The sequence below is a fragment of the Physeter macrocephalus genome, chromosome 10 (genome assembly GCF_002837175.3).
Source record: "Physeter macrocephalus isolate SW-GA chromosome 10, ASM283717v5, whole genome shotgun sequence".
NCBI classification, from domain to species: Eukaryota; Metazoa; Chordata; class Mammalia; order Artiodactyla; family Physeteridae; genus Physeter; species Physeter macrocephalus.
Window position 1 is genome coordinate 34,027,110 of NC_041223.1, and position 15,617 is coordinate 34,042,726.

At 38.8% G+C, this 15,617-nt stretch overlaps 1 protein-coding gene across 1 annotated transcript in view; it reads right to left on the reverse strand.

The window, feature by feature from the left end:
• The window catches only part of LAMA2 (laminin subunit alpha 2), a 621,727-nt gene that overhangs the window by 392,875 nt on the left and 213,235 nt on the right, over positions 1-15,617 (reverse strand). Inside the window, exon 4 of the mRNA XM_024122539.3 lies at positions 8,340-8,582. Coding sequence (XP_023978307.1) covers positions 8,340-8,582 — 243 coding nt within the window. The remainder of the gene's footprint in view (positions 1-8,339; positions 8,583-15,617) is intronic.

Here is a 15,617-nt window from a genome sequence, read left to right on the forward strand (position 1 = left end):
TAAAGGGGTGGGATAGGGAGGGTGGGAGGGAGATGCAAGAGGGAGGAGATATGGGGATATATGTATACGTATAGCTGATTCACTTTCTTATAAAGCAGAAACTAACACACCATTGTAAAACAATTATACTCCAATAAAGATGTTAAAAAAAGTGATCCAAATAAGGAAAAAAAAATGAATTATGGATTTTATGTGTGTGTAATTCCAATATATTTCAACTGCTCTGTATATTCCAACTGGAGTTGAAATAAGCTGGGGGTTTTTTTTGGAGGAAGCCACAGAAATCTCATTGTATTGAGGCACTTTCACCTGTTGCTCCAGGTACTAACTGGCTACATGTTGGTCAATGCAAGAACTATTTTAATTTTTATTTTTTATTTTTTGCGGTATGCGGGCCTCTCACTGCTGTGGCCTCTCCCTTTGCGGAGCATAGGCTCCGGACGCGCAGGCTCAGCGGCCATGGCTCACGGGCCCAGCCCCTCTGCGGCATGTGGGATCTTGCCGGATCGGGGCACGAACCCGTGTCCCCTGCAACGGCAGGCGGACTCTCAACCACTGCACCAACAGGGAAGCCCAAGAATTATTTTTAGAGGAAGGAAATCTGAAACCCCCATAAATTATTTCCCTAAATCTCTATTCAAAACCAATATAAATTAGTGATACCCTGATGCTTCTCCTTAAGGGAGCAACTCCAAGGGTAATTTAGAAAGGCTCATTCCTCATTTCCTTCCCTGCATTTCCACACAAACTCACACATGCAATCATGCCATACCGTGAACAATATCACATCAAAGAAGGTTCTCAGAAACAGTTTTTTTACACAGTGTTGGGTTTGTTTCTTCATTCTCCAGTATTTGCAATTCTAAGGATCACCATAATGTCAGGTGATATAAAGAGGAAGAAAAAATTCTGTCTGTATATATAAAATTCTGTCACATAGGAAATGAAAATAATATCAAAGCTCTACACACAGTTTAAAGGAAAAAAAAGGTTTCTTCAAGAATTAATGATGGCTGCTGCAGGGAATTTATACAAGCCTGCCATGTTTCAAAAGCAGAATCAAAGTGAATCTAAGTTCCAACTGAGTTGCAGTCCCGAAGAGCTGGGAAGTGTTGTAGTAAAAAAAAAAAAAAAAAAAAAGGAAATCATATGTGAATAACTTAAAGGTCTCTGTATGAGAAAACTGAAGCAAAAATTAATATGGTAACTATGAATATTATTGAGCAGTCTAGTGACAATCCAAAGAAATTAAAAGCAATAATCCCAGTCACAGAAAGGGGAGAGTCTCATATAACAGAAACACATTTACTACAATTTTAATTCTAGGAACCCTAAAGCAGTGCCATCCATACAGCCCCATTCTTGTCAATATTATCAATGTGACTCTCCTCTCCCAGCCGCTCCTTTTTTTTTTTTTTTTTTTTTTTTGGTATGCGGGCCTCCCTCTGTTGTGGCCTCTCCCGTCGCGGAGCACAGGCTTCGGACGCGCAGGCTCAGCGGCCATGGCTCACGGGCCCAGCCGCTCCGCGGCATGTGGGATCCTCCCAGACCGGGGCGCGAACCCGGTTCCCCTGCATCGGCAGGCGGACGCGCAACCACTGCGCCACCAGGGAAGCCCCCCAGCTGCTCCTTTAACCATCTATAACTTAGAGACAGCTCAAAGTTTATTTACTGAACTCAAACTCACCCACAGATTCGGTCCACCAAAGCCAATCATGTTTTCTGTCAGAAAAGTAAGTCTCTTTCTTCAGTTAAAAGGAGTTAGAATGTCTGATACGCTTTCCCTAAATAACTAATGATCTGTTCTTCTCCAGGGTTTAGGAAAGCTGGAAATATCTGAACAATGAGCCAAAAGGAGGGGCATCAAAATCACCAGGAGTACTTGTTTAACACATACATAGAGCTTCTTAAGCCTTTCCCAAACCTACTGAATTAAAAACCCTGGTCCCAGAAATAGCTATATTTCAAATGTACCCAGTGATTTCCAAGTAAAGCCAAGTTTGGGAGGAGCCATGGCTACAATCATAGTTCACAGTGGTGCCTCCAAGTGGCGGTTCTTTTTAGCAGTTCTAAATAGCATCCAGGGGCAAGTGCTTTCAGCAGAGGCAGCACTTGGGCTGATAGCAGCTCTGGTTGGAATTGGCTCCCTGTGGCACTGCTGGAGAGGTACATCTATGCAGCTGTACCCACCAAAGTTTTAGTCTTTGGCTGCCCTCAAAGTAATGGAGGCCCCCTGAGGTCTGTTACTACATACTACACAACTATTCTGGAGCTTAGGATCATTCTCTCAAGGCAAGGCAAGCCAAGCAGGGCTCCTGCTGAGCCCTCTCTTGGCACTGCTGACACAAAATCGCCTTTCCAAAATGAAACTCTTGGAAAGTTTTGCTCAAAGTCTCCTTCTGTTTACATCCTGGATAACAACATACTAGGCCATACTATTATGACCATTGCCTCCATTGCCCTCTATTATTTTTCCTCTGCCAGTCCTGAGACTTGATTATCTCATAGCTCAGTAAATTTCTCTTCTTCCTTTGGGTGCAAGCCCAGGATGCTAGCCTGCAGGACTACTCTCCTTCTTGGATGCAGTTGAACCCAGTAATCTAGGGGACTGGGTATGTGCCGTATACTACCCTTCTGGTGAATCCACATGACTAACATTTGTTGATCTCTTGCAGGCAATGTTAGGTGGAGGGCAGAGAATGGACCAAGCTAGAGGGTGGAGGCCAAAAAGTGGGGGTGGCTGTAGCAACAAATAAAACTGAAGAAATAAGCAGAAATGATGCTGTTAAGACTCAAGAGGTCAGAAGGAAAGGCTAAATGGTCTCCAGTGATAAAATGGACAGAGGAGAGCGCTGAAGTTTGGATATAGATGTCAAAGTCAAGGCTATGATACCCTTGAATTCCTAAGGTATTCACCTAAGGTATCTTTCAGCTCTAAAATGATGTACTTTTCACCAGAAATATGATATTTTGGAATGTTCCAAAAGTTATGGCACATGTCTCCAAAACTCTACAGACAAGTAACAATGTAATAAACCTTAGACTCAATAGATTTGATGTTAGCACAGAAGACTATTTTCTATTAATGTTCTACACCTATAACATAAACATTATTACTTAATTAGTGTGTTATAATTGAGACATGTTTATTTCATAACGTCTTGCTGCACAGGTGAGTCTTAAAAATACTCTGCTCTTATTTTTCTTATTCTCTGACTTAAATTTATATTTAAAGGGTATTGTGAAGATCTGGAAGCAAATGATCATTCAATGCTTAGTCAAAAATATACATTTCAAATCATGGTGAATATTTAGATATTGTTGTCTAAAATAAAATCCTATCTAGAAGACAGTAAAACTTCTAAACCAATAAGGAGGAAATAGGAGATGTGCGTATAAAAATAAATATGAGTGATGCAATAAGAAAGTTGTTTCACCTCTGTGGTATTCTTCCCCCAAACCCAGTAGCCCAGTCTAATCATGACTCAAAATGACTAACATGTTACAAAAAACTTGACCAGTACTCTTAAAAGTGATCAAGGCCAAGGAAAACAAGAGAAGATTAAGAAATTGTCATGGATTAGAAGAGACTAAGGGGACACAATGATGCAATAAATGCAATGTAGTATCCCAACTTGGACCCCAGAAGAGAAAAAAAAAGACATTAATGATAACATGAATTAAATCTGAATAAATCTGTGGTTTAGGTAATAGAGTATCAACATTAATTTCTTATTTTGACAAATGAATGGTAATTATGTAAGATATTATCCTTAGTGGGAGCTGGGTAAAAGGGACATGCGGATTCTCCGTCCTCTTCTTACATTTATGTACATTTAAAATGATTTCAGAATAAAAAGGTTTTAAACAGTGCATATGAGACTATGCTTCTGTTTATAGTAAATTATATAATTAGTGCTAACACTATCAATGATAACAACTAGACCAACTGGACAAAATATATAAAAACATTTATGTAAAGCCATATGACAGCTATCAGGAAGATAAAGAATCAACTTCTCAATATCAAGGAGAAGACTGATGTCTATAGACATAATTAGTGTATTGTCACAGCTTTTGTCCTGTGGGCATTTCCCTGTTCAGAAGACATGGCTCAGAGACTGAGCAGTGCTTTGACAGTCTTGCTGTACTAGGAGGACAAAAGTTGGATTCCGGAACTTGTATGGGTGAGACTTAGGTAAATTCCACCCACTTTAGTTTGTACTTCAAAGACAGGAAGCCTAGAATCGGGATAAACTAGAATTAAATCAGCTGTCATGGGAGTTCAGCACAGCTTTGAGGCATCTAAGTATCCCAGAAATTGGATTAAGATGATCCATATTGCCATTGCCTGGCAGAAGCATCAGAAAATCCTCATAAGGTAAAGATAATTTCTTAGGCCTAAATGATTTCGACACACACTTTTTTCAAATACAACTTCTGATGTGCAAAAACAATCAAGAATGTGAGGATACAAGACAGCATAAGAAAGAATCGGCAAATGAAACAGAAATAAAATATATTCACAAAGGCCAGATATTAGAATTATAAAATAAGAACTCAAATAATTGTTACTTTATGCTCAAGGAGATAAAAATAGAATATTGAAAATTTGAATATAATTTTATTATTAAAAATTCAATGGATATATAAAATTTTGATATAAAACTAGATACTAAACTATTTTAAATGAACCAAAGAGAAATTCTAGAACTGAAAAATATAAAACATGAAATTAAGAATCTTATGATTGGTTTCAATAGTAGTTTTTACATAGCTGAAGAGAGACACCATGAACTGGAAGTAAGCAAGAAGAAAATATGTAGAATGAAGGACAGAAAGCCAAAAGGATGACTATAAATGAAAGAGAGTGTAAGATGCATAGTGTATACTGTGAGAAGTTCTAAATTATTCTAAATCGTATTTATAGAAGAGAGATAATGGGGAAGAAGCAATATTTGGAGAGTTAGTGGCTGAATTAGTTCTTGAACTGATGAAAGACATCACTCTGCAGATATACCAACCAAATAAATCCCAATCCAGAAAACAGAAAGCTATCATCTATAGCAACACCGCCCAATAGAACTTTAGGCAATGATAGAAATGATCTATTCTGTGCAATCCAGTGTGGCAGCTTCTAGTCACATGTGGCTACTGAGCACTTGAAGTGTGGCTGTGCAACTGAGAAACTGAATTTTAATGTCATTTGAATTAATTTAAATATAAATTTAATAACCACATATGTCTAATAAAGATTGTATTGGGCAGTGCAGATCTGGAGCATCATAGTAAAACTAGTGAAAAACAAGATAAGAATCTTTAAAGAAATAAAAGACTTTACAAAGGACAATTATTAAATAGTTACCTTTTCCACATAAACAATGGAAACCAGAAGACAATAAAATATGCCAAAAAACAATAAGAAACCTACAATTCTATACCCAATAAAAATATCCTTCAACAATGGAGGTGAACTCTTGTTATATGCCTAGTTTAATGCCTAGGGCATATTGGAGATGAATTTGCATATTGCCTTTGAAACTTTTGAGATACTAAGAAACTTTTGTTTCTGTTTCCCTGTACTCTGAGAATTCTTCTTCTCAATGTGGCTCCTTTGGCTCACCCAGAGGGACGTTACCACTTTCTGTACACACTTCTGCTGTGGCATTTATACTATCATTTGGCATTTACTGGTTTACCTGTTTGGTTTGCTTACCTGAATGTCACTTCTCTGGGAAGTTTTGAACATAAGCACCTAGTAATTAGATTTCAGATGGTACTCAAAAGTGAATCGTTTTAAAACTAAAATTTAATGATAGTAAGATTTATTTCATAGTCACTTGTCTGGGAAATACTGGAGACAAGCATCCAAAAATTTAAAATATTCCCACATGTTATATTGTAGTTGATATCCAAAACTATTACTTTAGAACTGAAAGATGTCTTAGGACAATTTATATATAAAACCAATTCATGTATTAAAGAAATTCAAACTCAGAGATTAAGAGACCTACCCAACATCCCACAAAAACTAGAGCCAGAAGCAGAGCCCAGTCTTCCAGTCCCATGTACATTCTTCTATATCACGATATCTCAGGATTAAGAATCTTTCTACCTTAATGGATCCAGCATATCTATCTCTATATGTCTTCTAAACCATTTTTTGAGTTTAGCTATTACCAACTTTTTTTTAAAAAAATCGACTTCCAGTCTTCAGTCTGAAAGAAACACTAACCTAGGAGTCAGGGGATCTGGATTCTTATCTCAGCTTTGTCACCAGTGGATCTGGGAGTCTTGGGAGAGTATCACCTACCTTTGCTGGACCTGTTCATTCCAAAAAGTAATACATTTCACAGCATAAAATATAAAATGAAGCAGATATTCTAGGAGAGGTCTGAATTTAATTCATATTCTTAAATACTATCATTCTACATCAAATATTTTGAATTTACTTTCTGTTCCTCACCTCATCCACTTTCCAATGAGAGAAAAACAGACTTAAAAAAGCATGTCACAGAGAAAGCTGAATAAGTTGTTCTTAAAAGTCACCATCAGTGATTAGTTTTTAGTGAATGTCTAATACAGCATAGCCAGTTAAACACAAACAAACAGAATGTCTGTTTGTTCCATGTTGGCAAGTTGACACGGTCTAAAGGATGGAGAACCACCATCATTGTAGGGAGAGCATGCTTCGGGAATATACATTTAACTTGTATGTTACATATCTATCTGGGTACATTTTACATTGTTCAACAAATTTCTGAATTAGACCATTTCTTTAAAGGTAAAGAATAGCTTTATAAATATTAGAAAATTATTGGTTCTGGGTAAACACTGGATCCAGGAGAAAAATAATACAAATTCAACTCAAATATAGTCTCTCTGCACTCCTCCCTACTCCCATATCCTCAGGCCAATCTGGCCAGGACTTTGGATGCCTCTGGGCACAGAGCAGGTTGAACAGCTGTTTGACTCACTGCTTTTGACTCCTTGTCATTTGGCAGATTGGAATCTCTGCTGAGAGCACCATTTGGAATTTTTTTTGCCCAAAACTGATTTTTGAACATGAAATTGAAATATAGTGAGGCACTGGTATACATTCATAGACTAATAGTGCCAAAAGAGAGTGTGATAGATTTATGTCAAAACTCTAACTTGCCCCCAGAAGTGTTTAAAGAGATAACCCTAGATTGGTTGAGGTGGGCAAGACAGTGTATGAATATGGATTTTCTGAAACCGTGAATATAAAAAATGATACCAGCTTTAGGTGTGTGAACTGTTGAGGAGAGAATATCAGACATGAATATAAATAGAGATGTATACAAACAGGTAGGAAAAAAAGAGCTTGGCTGTACATACTGAAGGGAGACTGATTAGGGAAATATAACTAGAGAATCCAAAAGAGTCACTAAGTCTAGGTTTGGGTATTTGAGAGGAGGCTACTACTACTACGACTACGACTACCAACAAAAACAACAATCTCAATAGTTGCTGTTATTATTATTATTATAACAAGAGCAACAAAAATAGTTAATGCTTACAAAGCAATAGTGTATACGTCTGTCAGCACTGTTCTAATGTTTTAAACATAATAATTCATTTAATCTTGACAATCATAAGAAATAAGAACTATTGTTATTGTTTCCAATTTATGGGAGATGAAACTAAGGCACAGAGAATTTAAGTCACTGATTCAAGACCACACAGCTGGTAGAGGTGAAGTCATGGTTTGACTCTGTGGCTGAAAAGCAATGAATGAATCTAAAATCTTACCCATAGGAAAAAAATGCCACGGAGAAATTGAACACTTTTGAATTAAGCATATAATAAGCAAAGCCTGAACAAAGGAAAGAAACCCCACTGCAGTACTATGTGGTGACAGCAGAAAAACATACAAAAACTGACAAAATTTCCTTCTCTTTAGGTCCTTCAGGTGAATTATATTTCTTCCCAAATTTACCTCTTTTGTCCCCATCTTCAGACCAGAGTACACACAGAGCTAAGCCTTCTTTTAAGGTCTCAATGCTCCTCCAATAATTAGCAAACCGCAGTGTTAGAAAAGCCTCTTTATATTTAAAATTAATCACTGACTTTCCAACTTAAGCCCATTTCCTCTTCTCTGATCTTTATTGGAAATGGGAGATAACACATTAGAGGAAGGCAGTTAAAATTCTAACCACTTTCAGTTTTTCCTTTTTATTTAATTAGTTATTTAAAATGTACTTCTGCTAAATCCTATTTTAAAATCTCCCTGACATTAATGACTGATATATTCAAGTTTTTATGACAGGCCTATTTTGCCACCTTAAACCTACTGAGGGTGAGTTTTCTCATCTTACCTCTCCGTTTTCTAAGGGGTGTATCTTGGAATAAAATGAAGTGCAGATGACCTCATCGTCTTTGGCGTATGATGGTGGTCCAGTGCGGGGATAAATATTGTAGAGTGTTAGGCACTCTGTGTCCGTCACAGCATGATACTGCCAGGGCTTATAATCAACATCGTCAAGGGAGCGTTCCAAAATCCAGTTTCCAGGCCTAGGGGAATTAGCTGCTTTCACAATCACATACGCAATCTGGAACACCTGGGGAAGAGTGACAACAACAACATGTAACTCTGAATTCCAAAGTGTTCTCACTATTACATATCAAATATAAGGCCTACCTAAGGCTACAATAGATTTTATTCAGATATTATTCCATAACCCTATGATATTCTCTAAAAATATTTTTACTGTTACATATTCATATTTCATGCCTTTTGGCTAAGATGAGATGTTCCATTTTGTGGATTTTAGTTCTCTAATAACTCATTAACATCATTTCATGTAACTTTTGAAGTTCTATTATAATCACAATCAGTTAAAGCATTTATTACATACCAATTTTCTCACCTTACTCTGTTGGAAATTAATATATGAGTTAGAAATTCCATGTGTGGATAGTGCTTGATAGATTAGAAAACAGTTACTTATGTCACCTAATCCTCAGACAAGTACCATCCGTTACTGTGGTACAGCAAAAACAACATAGTGATTCAGAGGCACAATCTTGTATTCAAATTGTGGTCCCAGCATTTCTGTGACCTTGGGCAGATTATTTTACTTTGTCAACTCCTAGCTCCCTTTTCTGCAAATTAGGGTCAATAATAAGTACATTAAGTACACTACTGAGAGGCAATTTAGATTAAATGAGATAATGTATGCAAAATACCTAGCAAAAGGCTTGGCTATAAATACTCAATAAATGTCATTTCCTTTACATCCCCAAATAGAAAATAACAGAGAGGAAATTCTAGTACATGCAGACAACTGTTTGAAACTGGAACATATTCAATGAAGGGTTTCTGTACCTTCTGTATAAGAGGTAAACGTGTTAAATAAAAGGAAAATAAAGGCATCAAGTGACTATAAGTCAACAGAGTGACAATTGAGGGGAACATGGCAATCCTCTATGTTCAAATCTACATAATATTTGAAGAGGTAAAAAAAAAATATTCTGGATATTTTGCGGTGGTCCATGTGCATCTTTACCAATTCAATCCAAAAGACCAAAAGAACAAGGCACAAACATTACCGAATGACATTTATTTGCAATGTCCTGGGTAGAAATGTAGATACAAGCTAGTTTAAGTTATTGTCCCACCATCTATGAATTGATAATATATTGTAATAATGAGATATATAATGAGTACACTAATAATAAAACAGTGGTATATGTTCTTTTTAGTAAATTCAGTGAGGTACAAGGAGCTTGTCAACCTTAAGCTCTGGGTGATTGGGGTCATTGAAAGGATACAACTGGAGGACAAATCTGCTAAAACGTGATTAAGGGTCTGCTTAGAAGGGAGCTTGAAAGGAATGTTCCGAAAATAAAATTTATTTGCTACATAGTTTTGACATGAGACTTTCAGGAATACATCTACACTGTCTATGGTAAACTTTAAGGGACTGAATTTAAAAATACGAAAGGTTGATATGTAAGACGTAAGACAGGAGACCTTCAAGATGGCAGAAGAGTAAGACGTGGAGATCACCTTCCTCCCTACAAATACACCAGAAATACATCTACATGTGGAACAACTCCTACAGAACACCTACTGAACGCTGGCAGAAGACCTCAGACTTCCCAAAAGGCAAGAAACTCCCTATGTACCTGGGTAGGGCAAAAGAAAAAAGAAAAAAAGAGAGACAAAAGAATAGGGACGGGACCTGCACCAGTGGGAGGGAGCTGTGAAGGAGGAAGTTTCCACACACTAGGAAGCCCCTTCATGGGCGGAGACTGCGGGCGGCGGAGGGGGGAAGCTTCTGAGCCACAGAGGAGAGCAGGGGTGCAGAGGGCAAAGCGGAGAGATTCCTGCACAGAGGATCGGTGCTGACCAGCACTCACCAGCCCGAAAGGCTTGTCTGCTCACCTGCCGGGGCGGGTGGGGGCAGGGAGCTGAGGTTCGGGCTTTGGAGATCAATTCCTGCACAGAGGATCGGTGCTGACCAGCACTCACCAGCCCGAAAGGCTTGTCTGCTCACCTGCCGGGGCGGGTGAGGGCAGGGAGCTGAGGTTCGGGCTTTGGAGGTCAGATCCCAGGGAGAGGACTGGGGTTGGCTGCGTGAACACAGCCTGCAGGGGGCTAGTGCGCCACAGCTAGCTGGGAGAGAGTCCAGGAAAAAGACTGGAACTGCCTAAGAGACGAGACCATTGTTTTGGGATGCACGAGGAAACTGGATTGAGAGCACCGCCAAAACGAGCTCGAGATGGGCGCGAGCCGCAGCTATCAGCACAGACATCAGAGCCGGGAATGAAATGCTAAGGCTGCTACTGCAGCCACCAAGAAGCCTGTGTGCAAGCACAGGTCACTATCCACACCTCCCCTCCTGGGAGCCTGTGCAGCTTGTCACTGCCAGGGTCCCGTGATCCAGGGACAACTTCTCCGGGAGAACACACAGCACACCTCACGCTGTTGCAACGTCATGCCGGCATCTGCCAACGTAGGCTCACCCTGCATCCGTTCCCCTCCCTCCCCCCGGCCTGAGCCAGAGCCCCCGAATCAGCTGCTCCTTTAACCCCCTCCTGTCTGGGCGGAAACAGATGCTCTCAGGTGACCTACATGCAGAGGCGGGACCAAATCCAAAGCTGAACCCCAGGAGCTGTGCGAACAAAGAAGAGAAAGGGAAATTTCTCCCAGCAGCCTAAGCAGTGGATTAAATCTCCACAATCCACTTGATGTACCCTGCAACTGTGTACCTGAACAGACAACGAATCATCCCAAAATTGAGGCGGTTGCCTTTGGGAGCAACTGTAGACTTGGGGTTTGCTATATGTGACAGACTGGTTTCTGGTTTTATGTTTATCTTAGTTTAGTATTTAGAGTTTATTATAACTGGTAGATTTGTTTATTGATTTGGTTGCTCTCTTCCTTTTTTTTTTAATGTATATATATATATATATTTTTTTCTTTTCCTTTTTCTCTTTTTGTGAATGTGTATGTATATGCTTCTTTGTGTGATTTTGTCTGTATGATTTGCTTTTACCATTTGTCCTAGAGTTCTGCCTGTCCTTTTTTTTGTTTTGTTTTGTTCATAGTATAGTTTTTAGCACTTGTTATCACTGGTGGATTTGCTTTCTGGTTTGGTTGCTCTCTTCTTTCTTTTTTTCTTCTTTTTTGTTACATTTTAATTTTTTTAATTTTTAACAATTAAAAAATTTCTTTTATTTCATAACTTTATTTCTTTTTCTTTTATTTTCTCCCTTCCTTCCATCCTTCCTCCCTCCTTCCCTCCCTCCCTCTCTCTCTCTCTCTTTCTTTCTTCTCCCTTTTTTTCTGAGTCATGTGGCTGACAGTGTACTGGTGCTCCGGCTGGGTGTCAGGCAAGTGCCTGAGGTGGGAGAGCTGAGTTCAGGACGTGGGTCCACCAGAGACCTCCCAGCTCCATGTAATATCAAACGGCAAAAGCGCTCCCAGAGATCTCCATCTCAATGCTAAGACCGAGCTCCGGGCTTCCCTGGTGGTGCAGTGGTTAAGAATCTGCCTGCCAATGCAGGGGACACGGGTTCGAGATCTGGTCCGGGAAGATCCCACATACTGAGGAGCAACTAAGCCGATGCGCCACAACTAATAAGCCTGTGCTCTAGAGCCCAGAAGCCACAACTACTGAGCCTGCGTGCCAAAACTACTGAAGCCAATATGCCTAGAGCCCATGCTCTGCAACAAGAGAAGCCACCACAATAAGAGGACCAGGCACCACAATGAAGAGTAGCCCCCGCTCTCCACAACTAGAGAAAGCCCAAGCACAGCAGTGAAGACCCAATGAAGCCAAAAATAAATAAAATAAAAATAAATTTAAATAAAAAGACCCAGCTCCACTCAACGACCTGCAAGTGACAGTGCTGGACACCCTAATGCCAAACAACTAGAAAGGCAGGAACACAACCCCACACATTGGCAGAGAGGCTGCCTAAAATCATAATAAGATCACAAACACCCCAAAACACAACACCGGGCGCAGTCCTGCCCACCAGAAAGACAAGACACAGCCTCATAAACCAGAACAAAGGCACTAGTCCCCTCTACTAGGAAGCCTACAAACCCACTGAACCAACCTTAGCCACTGGGGGCAGACACCAAAAACAACGGGAACTACAAAACTGCAGCCTGCAAAAAGGAGACATCAAACACAGTAAGTTAAGCAAATTGAGAAGACAGAGAAACACACAGCAGAAGAAGCAAAGTAAAAACCCACCAGACCAAACTAATGAAAAGGACATAGGCAGTCTACCTGAAAAAGAATTCAGAGTAATTATAGTAAAGATGATCCAAAATCTTGGAAACAGAATGGAGGAAATACAAGAAACGTTTAACAAGGATCTAGAAGAACTAAAGAGCAAACAAACAATGATGAACAACACAATAAATGAAATTAAAAATGCTCTTGAAGGAATCAATAGCAGAATAACTGAGGCAGAAGAACAGATAAGTGACCTGGAAGATAAAATAGTGGAAATAACTACTGCAGAGCACAATAAAACAAAAAGAATGAAAAGAATTGGGGACAGTCGTAGAGACCTCTGGGACAACACTAAACCCACCAACATTCGAATTATAGGGGTCCCAGAAGAAGGAGAGAAAAAGAAACGGACTGAGAAAATATTTGAAGAGATTATAATTGAAAACTTCCCTAATATGGGAAAGGAAATAGTCAATCAAGTCCAGGAAGCACAGAGAGACCCATACAGGATAAATCTAAGGAGAAACACACCAATACACATAGTAATCAACCTATTAAAAATTAAATACAAAGAAAAAATATTAAAAGCAGCAAGGGAAAAGCAACAAATAACATACAAGGGAATCCCCATAAGGTTAACAGCTGATCTTTCAGCAGAAACTCTGCAAGCCAGAGAGTGACAGGACACATTTAAAGTGATGAAAGGGAAAAACCTACAACCAAGATTACTCTACCCAGCAAGGATCTCATTCAGATTCGATGGAGAAATTAAAACCTTTACAGACAGGAAAAAGCTAAGAGAATTCAGCACCACCAAACCAGCTTTATAACAAATGCTAAAAGAACTTCTCTAGGCAGGAAACACAAGAAAAGGAAAAGACCTACAAAAACAAACTTAAAACAATAGAATTCAAGACTCAAATAAATAGAATTCGAAATAAAAAAGGAGAAGTAACAACTGACACTGCAGAAATACAAAGGATCATGAGAAATTACTACAAGCAACTATATGCCAATAAAATGGACAACCTGGAACAAATGGAAAAATTCTTAGAAAAGCACAACCTTCCAAAACTGAACCAGGAAGAAATAGAAAATATCAACAGACCAATCACAAGCACTGAAATGGAGACTGTGATTAAAAATCTTCCCACAAACGAAAGCCCAGGACCAGATGGCTTCACAGGTGAATTCTATCAAACATTTAGAGAAGAGCTAAAACCTCTTTCTGAAACATTTCCAAAATATAGCAGAGGGAGGAACACTCCCAAACCATTCTACGAGGCCACCATCACCCTGATACCAAAACCAGACAAAGATGTCACAAAGAAAGAAAACTACAGGCCAATATCACTGATGAATATAGATGCAAAAATCCTCAACAAAATACTAGCAAACAGAATGCAACAGCACATTAAAAGGATCAAACCCCACGATCAAGTGGGGTTTATCCCAGGAATGAAGGATTCTTCAATATACGCAAATCAATCAATGTGATACACCATATTAACAAATTGAAGGAGAAAAACCATATGACCATCTCTATAGATGCAGAAAAAGCTTTCGACGAAATTCAACACCCATTTATGATAAAAACCCTCCAGAAAGTAGGCATCGAGGGAACTTACCTCAACATAATAAAGGCCATATATGACAAACCCACAGCAAACAACGTTCTTAATGGTGAAAAACTGAAACCATTTCCTCAAAGATCCGGAACAAAACAAGGCTGTCCACTCTCACCACTATTATTCAACATAGTTTTGGTAATTTTAGTCACAGCATCCAGAGAAGAAAAAGAAATAAAAGGAATCCAAATCAGAAAAGAAGAAGTAAAGCTGTCACTGTTTGCAGATGACATGATACTATATATAGAGATTCCTAAAGATGCTACCAGAAAACTACTAGAGCTAGTCAATGAATTGGGTAAAGTAGCAGGATACAAAATTAATGCACAGAAATCTCTTGTATTCCTATACACTAACGACAAAAAATCTGAAAAAGAAATTAAGGAGACACTCCATTTTACCACTGCAACACAAAGAATAAAATACCTAGGAGTAAACCTACCTAAGGAGACAAAAAACCTGTATGCAGAAAACTATAAGACACTGATGAAAGTAATTAAAGATGACAGAAACAGATGGAGAGATATACCATGTTCTTGGATTGGAAGAATCAACATTGTGAAAATGACTATACTACCCAAAGCAATCTACAGATTCAATGCAATCCCTATCAAACTACCAATGGCATTTTTCTCAGAACCAGCACAAAAAATTTCACAACTTGTATGGAAACCCAAAAGACCCTATTAGCCAAAGCAATCTTGAGAAAAGAAATGGAGCTGGAGGAATCAGGTTCTGGGCCTTCAGACTATACTACAAAGCTACAGTAATCAAGACAGTATGGTACTGGCACAAAAACAGAAATATAGATCAATGGAACAGGAGAGAAATCTCAGAGATAAACCCACGCACATATGGTCACCTTATTTTTGAAAAAGGAGGCAAGAAGATACAATGGAGAAAAGCCAGTCTCTTCAATAAGTGGTGTTGGGAAAACTGGACAGCTACATGTAAAAGAATGAAATTAGAACACTTCCTAACACCATACACAAAAGCAAATTCAAAATGGATTAAAGACCTAAATGTAAGGCCAGACACTATAAAACTCTTAGAGGAAAACATAGGCAGAACATTTTATGACATAAATCACAGCAAGATCTTTTTTGACCCACCTCCTAGAGAAATGGAAATAAACAAATGGGACCTAATGAAACTTAAAAGCTTTTGCACAGCAAAGGATACCATAAGCAAGACAAAAAGACAACCCTCAGAATGGGAGAAAATATTTGCAAAAGAAGCAACTGACAAAGGATTAATCTCCAAAATATAT